The sequence below is a fragment of the Bos grunniens genome, chromosome 4, assembly GCF_055505025.1.
Source record: "Bos grunniens cultivar Pamir isolate PY7600 chromosome 4, Bosgru_T2T1.0, whole genome shotgun sequence".
Lineage (NCBI taxonomy): Eukaryota > Metazoa > Chordata > Mammalia > Artiodactyla > Bovidae > Bos > Bos grunniens.
In genome coordinates this window covers 17,336,579-17,350,908 of record NC_141168.1, presented here as the reverse complement: position 1 = coordinate 17,350,908, position 14,330 = coordinate 17,336,579, and the positions used below count along the sequence as shown (strand labels likewise).

At 39.3% G+C, this 14,330-nt stretch overlaps 1 protein-coding gene across 1 annotated transcript in view; it reads left to right on the top strand.

Annotated features, from left to right (window-relative positions):
- The window catches only part of UBN2 (ubinuclein 2), an 88,815-nt gene extending 77,735 nt beyond the window's left edge, over positions 1-11,080 (top strand). Inside the window, exon 15 of the mRNA XM_086395304.1 lies at positions 10,932-11,080. Within this exon, the coding sequence (XP_086251430.1) occupies positions 10,932-10,970 (39 nt within the window). The 3' untranslated portion in view covers positions 10,971-11,080. The remainder of the gene's footprint in view (positions 1-10,931) is intronic.
- Positions 11,081-14,330: the final 3,250 nt, after the last annotated feature.

Genomic DNA, 14,330 nt, shown 5'->3' with positions numbered 1-14,330 from the left:
AGCACTAACAGAAACTTAATTGAAACACAAGCAAGGTGACTATTACCTTAGATAATGTGGAGGTACTGTTTTTTAATTTAACAGTTCCATCTACCCTCCAAGCACATTTAGGAGTTGGCAGTAACCAAGACTAGCCAAGTGGCATATTCTTCTATGTGACAGCCTGCTATATTACATTTCATGGCCTTCTGGCTATAAACTTCCCTCCTTTTTCGCTTCTCTCATCTGTTTGCAGGAGTAGTGTGCCCTGTGCCAGCATATTGGGTTTTCTTTCTTGTACCTGTGAAATTACCAAGAATTACCCCCAATTTTGGCCAGAGGCATTAAAAGAGAAATTATTCTCAGTTGACAGAGTTATTACTGTTTTATATAGGTGGTCGGAAAGTTGACCAAGTTTGGCCAACTTTTAAAATCCTGGCTATGCTTACATAATTAATTACATAGACCTTCTGAGACTTGTAGATAAGCAAGGGGCCCTTGCACCAGTAGAGGTAGGTTTCCAACATACACACAATTTTTTTGGCCAGCCTCCAGAGAAGGGATTCAAGCTTTGTACTGCTCTATTGTTGGCTGTCTTTGAAAAATTATATTACAGAATGTATCAAAAATATCTAATTGTTCTTAAGAGTATGTAAATCTTAGAGCTTGCCCTTCCTTATCTGTTGCTTGCTAAACACTGGCAAGCTGAAAAGGAAAGGAAAGGAAAGGAAATCTCTGGCTGGTGAAAATTTTGTGCCCCAAACAATAAGTTAATCAAAGTCTCCCAAGGTAACCAAATGATGAGTGTTTTCTCGTTTATTACAAGCAAGAAAATTTATTTGCAGTTGTAAAAATTATCGTGGGACTGCAGACCGATTTGCTATAACTGATTGGAAATAAGGATTCTGATTTTTAGTCTGGGTAAGCACATATTTCCAACTCTTGCAGTATGAATTTTGATAAAGGAAAGACTTTTGTTTGGTAACAGAAGGAAAAACGGGACTTATTTATACAGTGAATGCTCACTGTATAGAGGAATGTCCCTCTGGTTACACAGCATCTTCTTTCTTGAGCCACCTCCCCGCTTTATATAGATGCCAACAGGTTTTATAATGCATCTTGAAGGAAGGAGCCTAAATAATTGCTGCTCCTCTGGGTGAACGGCCCTGACTACCATATTGCAGTTGTTTTTAGGGAGGTGTGTTTTTGCTAACTTGAAGGGATATGCTGTATTTTAAATTTAAATAAATGTGTGACTTAATATTTTGGGAATTTTTTTTTCCTCCTTTAAAACTGGACCTGAACACAGCTTTGAGTTGATATTTGTAATAATCTCAGGACCTGAAAGATTGTAGCATTTAGTGTGTCTTAAAAATTATGTACTGTACCAGCCATGGATTTTTGTAAATATACCTGTCTCCCTTTTTTGTATTATTTTAGTAAAAAAATAATAATAATAAATTTAAATAAAAGGGGGTGGTGATGAGATGTGAATGGGTGTGGGTATGTATGTGTGTATGTTTGTATAAGGCTCTTTTGAGATGAACTGGTGCTTGTTTAATTTCCGGCTCTAATAAGAGCAGGAATATGGACAAAACTGCTGCTACCGAACCCTGCACTAAGCCTAGATGTTTCCATTGTGTTTCCTAGTGACTGATCAGGAAATGACTAAGTTAAATTCTTCTTCCCACTGCCATCTTGCCTTTGAATTCTCAGTTCTACACACTTTTTGGACTTTAATGGTAAAGTTTTCCAAACTTTGGGTGGTTTGCTGGTCTCTAGTTTTTAGAGAGCTCTTGTCACTATTTTCTAAAGACAGAGGAGGACAGGTAAAATTTTTTAACCCCCCAAAAAAATCACATTTCATAAAACCCTGATGACTTTTGGATATGTGAGAGGATTTAAACATTCCTAGATGTGGATCTGTGAATTTAGTAAATTGACCCCATTGATATATATACTCCTTCAGTGCAGGGATTTTTTTTTTCTTTTTTTCGCAACAGCCTTGCTCATATTCCAAGTGTAGCTAAGCAAACCCCTGTTTTAAAGCAGGAGCCTTATTTGATTGTGTAGATGTTTCCTGTCTATCCTTTGCGACAGGGCCTTTTACATGAGTGTTTTTTCTTTTTGTATGTGTTACGTGTTGTTGTATTAAATAAAGAGGAATGTACATATTATTCTTGTGTCTGTTGTATCATTGAGTTAACTTGAATTTTAATATCTCATTCTTTCAGTGGTGCTGAAGTATCTCTTGCTTGTAACACACTGTGCTGGGTGTTATGGGATACAGAAATCAGAGGCATGTATTTACCTACCTACCCTCCATGTATTTACAAAGAGTCTGCAATCATATGACAAGTTACAGTTCAAAATGTGTCACAAAGGTGTGGTCCATGGCCACCTGCCACTTGAGTTCAGAGCAGGGGAGAAAATAGGCTGGAAAGATCTGAGGAGACCTTGTCAGGTTGATGACATTTGAACTGGGCCTCCACGGATAAATGGGATTTGACTGGGAAGGAGGAAAAGGGAGCATCCTGAGCAGACTCAGGAAGAAACAGGAAGGCGGCCAGGCTGGTGTGAGGTGGGTGCTGGGGTGACTAGAGGAAGCCAGACTGTGTGAGTCCTGGAACGCAGGCTTACTAGGTTCTTCCTTCAGATTAGAGGGTGTGTGCCTGTGTAGGCGTATGCCTGCCTCCAGGGTCAGGGCTTGCAGTTGTAGATGCAGGATGCTCACCTAGTTGCATAAGTGAGCATCTTTTAGTCTTACTTGTAGAGGACTTCTTTAGGGAAAATATTGGCATGAGAAAAAAGTGAAAAAAAGAATTTAACCTTAGAAATCCAGGTAGGGACTGGGAAAGAGGGTGAAAAGGTAGCAATTTGTGAGAGAAATCGAACAGTTTCGTCATTTATAACTGTATATGTGCATATAAGATACAGAAAAGAACATATGCCCTCAAATATAAACAGTCCTGGTATTTAAGTGTATTTTCAATGCACTGTCATTAAGATGAAGAAGTTTAAAGACATGGTCCTCAGGCAGGAGAGGGTAGGCTGCAAGTGCTTTTACGAAAAACTAGTAGTTTTGCAAAAGTGTGTTTTTGGGAGTAACAGCCCCTCAAATTTGTAGCTAAGTAATCTGACTACCATCTTGCAAATGTGGATTAACGTATTAAAGCTGCCATTGTTAAATAGGATTTTTTAAAGCCATAATTTCCTCAAGCTTCGACTGTGGAATACTTTTTTTCATGTAACTTTGATTAACATTAAATTATATATAAGGCATGTGAAGCACTTAGTACAGTGACTCATAGTGAGTACTAGATAAATGTTAGCTTTTATTATCATTTATACTAGTTCTGTGTTGTTATTGATTGTATGGTGTGTGTGTATGTATGTGTGTGTGTGTGTATATATATATATATATATATATATGAAGTTTTTAAGAAGAAAAAACATGGCCCAAGGAGTTAAGGATTTCAGACTAACCAAGTCAATTTAGAGCCAAGAATTAAACACGAGATGCAGCCTGTTCTCTGAGGCTGAATTGAATGAGGGACAGATGTCCAGAGGAGTTGGTTCACAGGAATACAGAAAACTGAAGCAGCAAGTGTGTTTTATACTTGTCCATGTAGTCAAGAAATCATCTCCAACCTTAGCTTTAGTGCAGAAAAGTGTGAGCTAATAACTGCTCATGCACATGCATATGCACAGAAAGAAAATGGACGTACACTGCAAAATACAGAGTGGTGAGAGAAATGCTTTATCTTTTTACATAAACGGGTTTTCAATGAACGTGGATACCGTGAGTAAGTTTTTGGTTTGGGAGTTTTGTAAAGAAACAAAGAGGTGGGTTTAGTTGGAGAAAAGGGGAAAAAAATGGGAAGGAGCCTCTTGCTATCTAATCACTTGGAGAGGGGAAATAAATAATTTATTTCTTCCCACTCAGACCCCAAAACTGGATCTGGTTTAGAGGGAAGACACAACTGAACAGCTTGATATAAAGATTTTAGGGGGAAAGATCATTCTTGCACTTGGGTAGAAGAAAAAAAACACCAAATACATGATTGACAGTGAGTGCAAAGCATCTTTCCTACCCTTGTCCCCCTTTTTCTCCCCAGACCAACTACTGCCACCAAGTTCTCCAGTTAAAAGCATAAACATGTATCCAGCTTTTTAACATTATCTTGGAGGTTATTCCACCTCAGTACATAGAGATCTGTCTTTACTTGTTGACAGTTCATATAGTATTGCATAGCTACAGTAGCACAGTTATTGATGAGCGGTTAGCTAGCTATGACAGGTCTAACTGTGCTGTCCTTTAGGTATTTGGTGTCTGTTTGCATAACCAAACCGGCAGTCGCACGTTTGTTTTGTAATAGGCCTGACATTCAGATTTGAAACTCAGTGTCTGAATCTGCAACATTGCTTCATATCCATGTAAAGCTTTAAGGAATATTTGAGAAAATAAATATTTTTTAAAGAGTTTTGAAAATTGGAAGTAAAAGCAGAAGAGCTGATTCTGGGTGCTCGAAGGATTGCATTACATTGCAGGTGAGGGCACGAGCTTTTCAAAGGGCAGTGACGGGTATTGGCTCATACGGTAGTTCTTCCTCATCGGAACGTGCCCTGATGTGGCTTGTTTTTTTTTCTGTCTCTGTGTATATTTACCTCGTCTGTGTCCCTGTGTCTGTCCCTTCACTATTTCCCCACTATCGTTTCTGTACTAGGATGGCACAGTGTGCAGAACAGGCTGACATCAGACTTGGGCTCTGAGGTCCCCTTTATGAAGGTGGCACTTCAGACAAGATGTGGCTTTCCGTTCAGCCTCCTCATTTCTGCAGGGATGATTCCCAGTGGAGGGTTTTGTTGTTGAATTAAGAGACAAGGTATGGAAAGCACCTAGCATAGTGCCTAGCACATGAGAACTAATACAGGGTGGCTACTGTTATTCTGTCTCTTCTGCCTCTTTTTTCTCCCCTGCATAAATTCATGCTTCCTCTTGCTCTAATATTCCCAAATATATAAGTGAAACCAGTACTTTTAAAAATCTTAAAAAATATATATTTAAAAGTACAAGAGTGGATAAATACCAGTTAAGATTTCTTCCATCACAGGTGTCAGTCCCTTGGCATATAAAGTAAAGGGAGACTGCTCTAAAAGTCTGTTAAGCAAAACAATTAAGGGAATCTTTTGGTTCATGTAATGAGCAGTCTAGAGGTAAACCTAGCTTTGTTGCTGTTCATTTGCTAAGTTGTGTCATTCTCTTTGCAACCCCATGGACTGCAGCATGCCAGGCTCCTCTGTCCTTCACTGTCTCCCAGATTTTGCTCAAATTCATGTCTATTGAGTCAGTGATGTTATCTATCTCATCCTCTGCCACCCCCTTCTCCTTTTGCCTTCAATCTTTCCCAGGATCAGGGTCTTTTCCAGTGAGTTACCTCTTCCCATCAGGCGGCCAAAGTATTGGAGCTTCAGCATCAGTTCTTCCAGTGAAAATTCAGGGTTGATTTCCTTTAGGATTGACTAGTTTGATCTTGGTATCCAAGGGACTCTTAAGAGTCTTCTCCAGCATCACAATTCAAAAGCATCAATTCTTCGGCACTCAGCTTTCTTTACTGTCCAACTCTCACATCCATACATGACTACTGGAAAAAGTAGGTTTGACTATACAGACCTTTGTCAGCAAAGTGATGTCTCTGCTTTTTAATACGCTGTCTAATTTTGTCATAGCTTCTCACCGTCCACACTGATTGGAGTCCAAATCACCACTTCCACTTTTTCCGCTTGTATTGGAGAGAAGTAAAGCTTGACGTGAAGCCATGAAGAGAAATAAAGCTTTATCCAGTGATTCAGTTTCACCTCTGTCTCTGCCCTTGCACTCAAAGTGTCAGGTTTCACATGTAACCCTCTGACAACTACTGCCTCTCCCATCATAGTTTGCTGCTGCATTTTCAAACTGTGTGTCAGTATGTGTTGTATATAGTTCATTTCTGCTTTACTGTACCGCAAATGCAAAGCAGTGCATTAATTGTGTGCCTTAATCCATAGCGCATGGTTTTCATCTCTTAATAGAAGCTCTCGTTTCCTCATTTTATGATAAATTAGGTTTCTCCTTCCTTTCTTACTTCCCCACTCCCTCTATCCCAAAGGTACCCACCCTTAGTTTTGCTTCTTGTTCCGCTTCTTGTTCTTCATTTTTAAAAATCCTCTTTCATGTCTTCTAGTAAACCTTTTAAATTTTCTCTGTAAAGGTATTGTTTATGTATTGATTTCTAGGTACTTTAGATTTGTTGTTTTTAGAAATGGTTATGTTAATCTATTTTCTAGTGGTTTTCTTGGGATCAATGCTTTTGATTTCACAAATTGAGTTAGTAATCCAGCAGCTTTATTCTCTTCTAATTACTTGTCTGATTATTAATTTTTTAACTGAGTTGATCATATAATTATAAATAATGGCACGTTAATTTCCTCTTCCAATTTTTTCACTTTTTTTTTGGTCATGCCATGTGGCTTGTAGGATCTTTGCTCCCTCCTCAGGTATTGAACCTGGGCCCACGTAGTGAAAGTGCCAAGTCCTAGCCACTGGGCAGCCAGGGTCCCCATCTTTGTTTCTTATTTTAATGGGAAAATTTTCTCTTTTAAGTATAGCATTTATTCTATATTTTTGGTATATAGTTTTTATGAAGTTAAAATTCTATTCCTAATTTTCTGGAAATCTTGTTAAGTATGAGTTGAATTATGTCAATTGCTTGTCCTATAGCACCTATATACAATCAATCCACTTGTAGACAATTTCTTAGAAGTGTATTAAAAATATTTTTATTATATAATCTCTGTTGCATCTGTACTTGTTTTCCTGCTCTCATTCTCTGTTTTTGTTTATGTGCATCTTCTTCCTTTTCCTTCGGTCTTGGCATATATTGAGTGAATATATGTTCATTATGGTTATATCTATTTTTTCTTTTTTTTTTCAATTGAGGTATAGTTGATTTACAATGTTGTATTTGTTTTGGTTATATCTTTTTGATATATTTTTCTTTTCAACAATATATAATGTTGCTTATCTTTCTTTATATTTGGCCCTAATATTAAATTTAATATCCAAGCTATCTATATCCCGAATAGTATTTTGTATGAATGTATTACATTTTTATATATCCATTTATTAGTATAGATACTTGGGCTGTTTCCACTTTTTTAATATTATGAATAATGCTGCTATGAACATTTGTGTACAAGCTTTTGTGGAGTATATGTCTTCAGTTCTTTTGTATATATACCAAGGAATGGTATTCCTGGGTCATATGGTAACTTTATGTTTCATTTTTTTGAGGAAACATCAAACTGTTTCCCACAGGAGCTGGACCATTTTACATTCCCAGCTGATGTAAAATACTGTATATTATAGTATACAATATAGTGAGTCATAATTTTTAAAGGTTATATTCATTATTATAAAATATTGACTATATTCCCCATGTTGTATAGTATATCCTTGTAGCTTATTTTATACCTAAGTTTGTACTCTACCCACTTCCCTCTCCCCACTTGTAACCACTAGTTTGTTCTCTGTATCTGTTGAGTCTGCTTCCTTATAATACACAATTTTGCTGTATATTTTAAATTTCATATGTAAGTGATATTATACAGTTTCTGTCTTTCTCTGACTCATCTCACTTAAGCAGGAGGGCTTTCAAAGAGACTTTTTGTGCTGTAAATTTTCTAAGGCCCTGTATGTCTGAATATATCTTTCTGTATGTCTGAATATATCTTTCTGTCCTTACATTTAAGTAATAGTTTAGCTGGATATAATACTCTTAGGTTATTTTCCTTAGGAAAATATATTCTATATTCACTTAGAATTCACTTCACCAGTTTTCTTGTCTCCATTGTATTTCTTAGGAAGACTAGTATAAATCTAATTCTTAAGCTTTTGTGAGCTTTCTGCTTCTTCTCTCCAGAAGCTTTTAGCATTTTGTCTTTTAAAAAATTTTTATTTTTAATTGGAGAATAATTCCTTTACAATGTTGTGTTGGTTTTTGCTGTCCAACGATGGGAACCAGCCATAAGTATATACATATCCCCTCCCTCTTATATTCTTAAATATCATGTAATATGTCAAAATTTTGATTTTTCCATAATTCTTCTATTTGGTGCTCCATGAGACCTTTAGAGTCCTTTTTATCTTTAATTTTTGAAAGTTCTTACTTATGATTTAAGATCTCTTCCCTAAATCCATTTTCTCTCTTTCTGGGTGGGATTCATGTTGTTCAGATATTGACTTATTATTATTTCTTAAATGTTCTTTCACATTTTCCATCCCTTTCCAATACTTTCTAAGAAAATTCCTTGAGCTGATCTAGATTATTATTCATTTTTCAGCTAGGTAGCCATTGTTTTTATCCACTGTATTGGGTTTGTTCAGCTATTACATATTTCATATATATTTCCATTTAGTTCTACATAATTGCTTGTTTCTTACTGTTATCCTGTTTGTGAGGACTTTTATTATGCTCAAGTTTTTGATCAGTGTTGTTCCATTCTGGTTTGTCTAGCACGGTATGTTGCATTTATTGTCTCTGTTGTGATTATACTCCTCAAATATCTCATTTTCAAAAAAATGAGCTTATTTTTTCCTGGGTTTAGCAGTATTCTTAGCTGGTGAAGTGTACTAAAGAGAGAGACCAAGGTCAGGGCCCTAGCATGTGCTTAGTGGGTTGGGAGCATCAGACCCATAAAGTGTACTAAAGAGAGAGACCAAGGTCAGGGCCCTAGCATGTGCTTAGTGGGTTGGGAGCATCAGACCCATAAAGTTCTAGACACCAGAGTAAGATCTTGAACCAACTGTAGGTCCAGTCCTACAGTTTTTCTACTAACTTGCTTATACTGGCTTATTTCTGCATGTGTTTGGTGATTTCTTCTTCTTCTTTTTTTAATGCTCCCCTGCACTTTGACTTTGTGCATTCTTTGAGGCCTGGATTTAAAGTGTGTTCCTCTAAAGAGTATTTGAGTTTGCTGCTTCCAGGTTTCTAGGGACATTGCTAATCCAAGACCATTTCAAACTAAATGTTCAGCTTAAGGATTTCAAGGCCACAGAGATAGGATAACTTTCCAGCCACAGATGTATATGAGTGGTTACTGCTGGTCGTTAAGAATTCTTGTATAGAAGCTTTTCCCCACGTGCCACCCAGCCCTGAGCTGAGACAGAAAAGTCTCCTCTCGGTGAGGTCAGGGGATATTGTTTTCATTCCCAGCAATAAGGTTAATTGTTGGGGGTGCCATCATTTTGTAAGAGTTTATGATCTGACTTGGGCTTCCCTGGTGGATCTGTGGTAAAGGACTGCCTGCCAATGCAGGAGATATAGGTTCAATCCCTGGGTCAGGAAGATACCCTGGAGGAAGGAAATGGTAACCCACTCCAGCATTCTAGCTTGGAGAATCCCATGGACAGAGGAGCCTGGCAGGCTACAGTCTGTGAGGTCCCAAAGAATTGGACACGACTGAGGAGCATAGCAACATGATCTGACCTCCCACCAAGGTGATCTGAGGCTTTCTCTTTTTTTTGGACTGCCTAAGGCAAATTAGAGCTTCCCTTGTGGCTCAGCTGGTAAAGAATCCGCCTGCAATACAAGAGACCCCGGTTCAATTCCTGGGTTAGGAAGATCTTCTGGAGAAGAGGAAGGCTACCCACTCCAGTATTCTGGCCTGGAGAATTCCATGGACTGTATATAGTCCATGGCGTCCCAAAAAGTCAGACACGACTAAGTGACTTTAACTAAGGCAAATTAAAATCCACACTCTAGGCCACCAGGGATAGCAGGCCACCAGGATTATCCCTCAGGGTAAATGCTACTTTTATTGTTCCCTTTCTTCCTTTTTGACTTGTGGTTATTCTGGCTTCTTTTACTCATTCCCACGTTGAAAAAATATTTTTATGTGTATGGAAATTTCACCCAGCACTTTAAGGTGTCTTATATTGAGATTTCTCTGCACATCTAATCTTCCACAATGTGAAAAACGAGTCTTACAGTAATTTTCAACTTCTAGGAAATATTTCAGAATGTCAGCTAATACCTTTGCACAAAGATTTTCACACCAGCACTGTGTTTAATCAAGAAAGAGTTCATAAATATCCAACAATAAAGGAAGTATTAATAAAATTCCTTCTAAATTATATTTATGGAGAATTTTTATAAGGATATTTTTAAGACGTTTTCATGATGAGATTAAAGGTATGATTTCATATCGCAAAAAAGAAGTCTTATACATAGTTTTCATAAAAATAGCTATCTCTCTATATAAACATATGTTAAGGTCAAGGTCCCTGTCCTCAGTCGTGTCTGATTCTTTGCGACCCCATGGACTGTAGCCCGCCAGGTTCCTCTGTCCATGGGATTCTCCAGGCAGGAATACTGGAATGGGTTGCCATTTCCTTCTTCAGGGCATCTTCCTGATGCAGGGATTTAACCCACACCTTTTGCGTCTCCTGCACTGGCAGGTGGATTCTTTACCACTGCACCACCTGGGAAGCCCCATAAACATATATAATATTGAAATTTAACAAGTCAATAAGATATACTTAATAATTAATATGTAAGGGCAAAGAAACTGCCTGCAATGCAGGAGACACGGGTCCAATTTCTCAGTCAGGAAGATCCCCTGGAAAAGGGAATGGCAATCCCCACTCCAATATTCTTGCTGGGAAACCCCATGGATAGAGAAGCCTGGTGGGTAACAGTCCATTGGGTCACAAAAGAGTTGGACATGACTTAGTCACTAAAACGAAAAGACAAGTATTAATAGTTCTGTATTAACTGTACATTCAGGCAGTCTAGTTCACTAGTCGTGTTGCCTGCAGTGCCTCAGGCATCCTGATGAAAGAACAGGGGTTCCATAAGGAAGGTCTGACAATGGTACCTTCATTTACTAAAGTGGGACTCTCTCTGTGTCAGTTTCACCAGAAACCCCAAAGGCCGAGAACAAAACAGTAGGTGCCAAGTCCATCCACGTTCTAAAGGGAAAGGGAACTAGATTACCTGTGCACCACGTGCTAAGAGACTGTGAAGCGGATCCTGGGAAGCACTAGCTCAGTGCTGGGACGGATGAGCTGGCTTGGCACCTGCCTCCAGGCTCCATGAGAAAATGTGAGAAGATTCCTCTGGAAGCAGTTGTCAATATGCTGGACGTTTCCCTTCTGCTGCCCAAGCAGGAGAGGGTCAGGGTGCTTCCTCTTCAACTCGTGCCAAATGAGGGGGCCCCTCCACAGGACTGTTTGGAGGGCTTGACCCATCTCCAGTGGAATCTGAGGGACATAGGAGTCTGACTTACTCCTTAAAGTCTAAAGACAAGTGAGGAGTAGGTGATTAGCTCCTGGAGAAGACATTAGAGGAGAGAAGGCTGCATGGGGAGTGTGGCATGACTGCATGCCAAAGTTCCTGAGTTCCTGTGGGTCCGATGTGGTTCTCAAGAAAGGGAATCAGATTTGCTCATTTTAAGAAGGAACCCAGCCAAAGGGAACACCTGGATGGATGAAATGACTTCAGTGGAGGGGCGGATCCTGGAAACTAAGCGGCGGGTGCAGGCATCCTGAGTAACTAGAGGACACGGCCCACAAGGGACTGCAGCTGAGAGATCCCCAGAGAAAGAGGAACTATTGAGCTATAAAAAAAGAAGCAACGCTGCAATCTGCTGCTCCTAGAGGTCACAGACACCAGCTTATCTCTCTACCAACGGAAAGAAACCTCATCTCTTCTCTCCCTTGCTGCAACTGCTGCTGCAACAGCAGCCAGCAAGGAGGCAAGAGGGGGTGAGAAACAGAAATGACACTGACCCTGGTCCCCCTTCTCTTCACATTTCCAGGCTGGAGGAGGAGAGAAATGTTAAATCAAAACTGGCGTTTGCAGTTTTGATCTGATACTGGATGAGACTGGTTCATACCTAAAAAGAAGACTGTTTTTAAAATGATAACTCTTTAACCTGTTTGTCACCTAAAAGAAAAAAAGCCATGAATTTCATCCAAGCATAACAAATCATTACAGCAAGTGTGTAGGGGCACTCCTGAGAAAACAACTTGCTTTCTGTTTATACAAATCCAGCTTGTTCCAGGAAGAGGTTACATTTGAAGAGTGGGAGAGTAGTTCAGGGGAGATGGAGAAGTCAGCTCCATCCTGCAGTCCTAACTGCTCACCTTCAGCCTGTGGCAGCCGCAGCTGACAACGGGGAAAAGTTTTATGGAAACAAGTTTGGAGTTTTAATGTTAAACAGGTTGAATTTTTTAAAAAACCAAAGCAGGGTCAGTGGGGGGAGGGGAGGGAAAAAAAAAAAAGCCAACTGCCTGTTATTCCCTGGAAAAGCTATGTGAACCACCCAGGATTTCATGCCAGAGAGGAAGAAGTCCATGAGCAGCAGTGGTGGGAGGGATAAATTGCATTCTGCTTACATCTAGCAAGTCTGGCTTGCTGGTTAATAGGCACCTTTGCTTCTGAGTGTTATAACATACTGCAGTCTATATGCTACAGGATGTTATTGGTAAGGTTAATGTTTAAAGTAAGACCTTTAAAAAGCAGAAACTACCATGTAATGGGAAGTAGACTACATAAAAATACATAAGCTACACTGATGCAGTGATTAGCTTGCTTAAAAGGATTTACAAGAGCTGTCTAACTTAAAATTTACCTATTTTTCTTATACGATAGGGGCGAGTGTTTCTCACTTGCTGTCCCTTTCTGTGATGACCAGAGGCTCAGGAGTATGCTGCTGTGTGGGCTACAGCCTGGTTTTTGGCAGCCAGCATTCATTCCTACATCCTTTTATGTATCACAGGGATTAGAATTATGGAAACATTTCCCAAACTCCTTGCCTTCCAGGTTCTGGATGTGATTTCTTTCTGCCAGATGTATTCATAGGCTATTTTGTGGATGGGAGGGAAAAGCGGCAGCGCCTAGCAAAATGGGCCATCCGTGGGAGACTTAAAAGTTCTCCGCAGCTCACATGTAATCTCCTGTCAGCTCCTATATGAGTACTTGGGGGTGGGGTGAGCAGCTCTGATCAGCACTGGGGGGGTTCCCTGTTATTTTCTGACCTATGTAAGAGCAGCAACCTCCTGATACTCTGAACTGCTGAATGTGAGTAGCGACTTCCCCTGGCTCCTGCAGGTCCTCTAATAGCGCCATCGGGCATCTCAGTGCCCTGCACTTGACTGCTTTCTGCTTGAAAAGCCTGCAGTTGTTTCTCTTTTTCTGATTCTTCCCTGATGGATACAACTGCCTAGCTGATCTTCTGAAAGAAATGAACATATTTAAAGGTTCCCTTTAAGTTAAAAGTAATTTTTTAAAACTGTAAGTGACTGCCTTTTTAAAAGAAGCTCATGCAATGAAGAGAGAAATTTGAAAATGGATGTTTAGAAATGTTTATCACTATGTGATCTTGTTGCCCCAAATGTGTTAGACCAAGATTTTAAAAATAATAAAATGTATTACACTGCATTTTCAATAAAGTATGTTCATCTTTCTTTACTGAGAGAAATTAGGACTTTGTTTTTTACTGTTAATAAATAACAAAAATGTTTTCAAAATACTGTTTTTCATTTTAAAAAATTTTATTTCTACTTTGTGCATGTTTTAAATATATATTCTACACTAATCAATAGTACATGTATGTGATTTTAAAATAAATACAAAGACTTATGGGGAGGCACAAGATTTTTACCACTGTGGATACACAAAGAAGTTTAGAAATCACTGACTGATGGAAGCAAGTGCCTATGTATGTCTCATCTCAGAATCACCCTCTTTCATTAGTCCCGTCTCTTTCCCACTAAAATTTCCTCCAGATTCCCACGTGCATGGCCAGGTAGCCAGTCACTGCTGTAGTTGCAGAGTTAAGACTAGACCTCCTTTCTCTGGGCATAGAAAACTTGTCCCAGAACTTCTCCTGTACCTCACAGAGCTTGAAGGACAGAATAGCGGTGGCCTCACAATGGGTGGGAAATGGAGGCAGGGTCTCTACTTAAAATGTGGGCACACATACACACAAACACACACAAACACAAGCTGAAGATGCAGTTTCTACACATCATTTGGGTCTCTGCTCAAATGTCCTTACCTTATCCAGAAGGACCGCCCAGAACCCGTAATAGGGCTTAATCCCTGGCCCCTGGCTTTATTTAGTTATTTTTCATAGCACTCCTCACCATTTGATAAATTTTATGTTCTGCTTGTTTATTTGCTTATTGTCTGTCTGCCCCTTTCTAGAATGGAAACTTTGATGAGTAGAGGAAAGGTTGACCTATACTACTTGTGCTTCTGTTTCCCTAGCATCTAGAAGTGCCTGCCTCATCAGATCAGATCAGA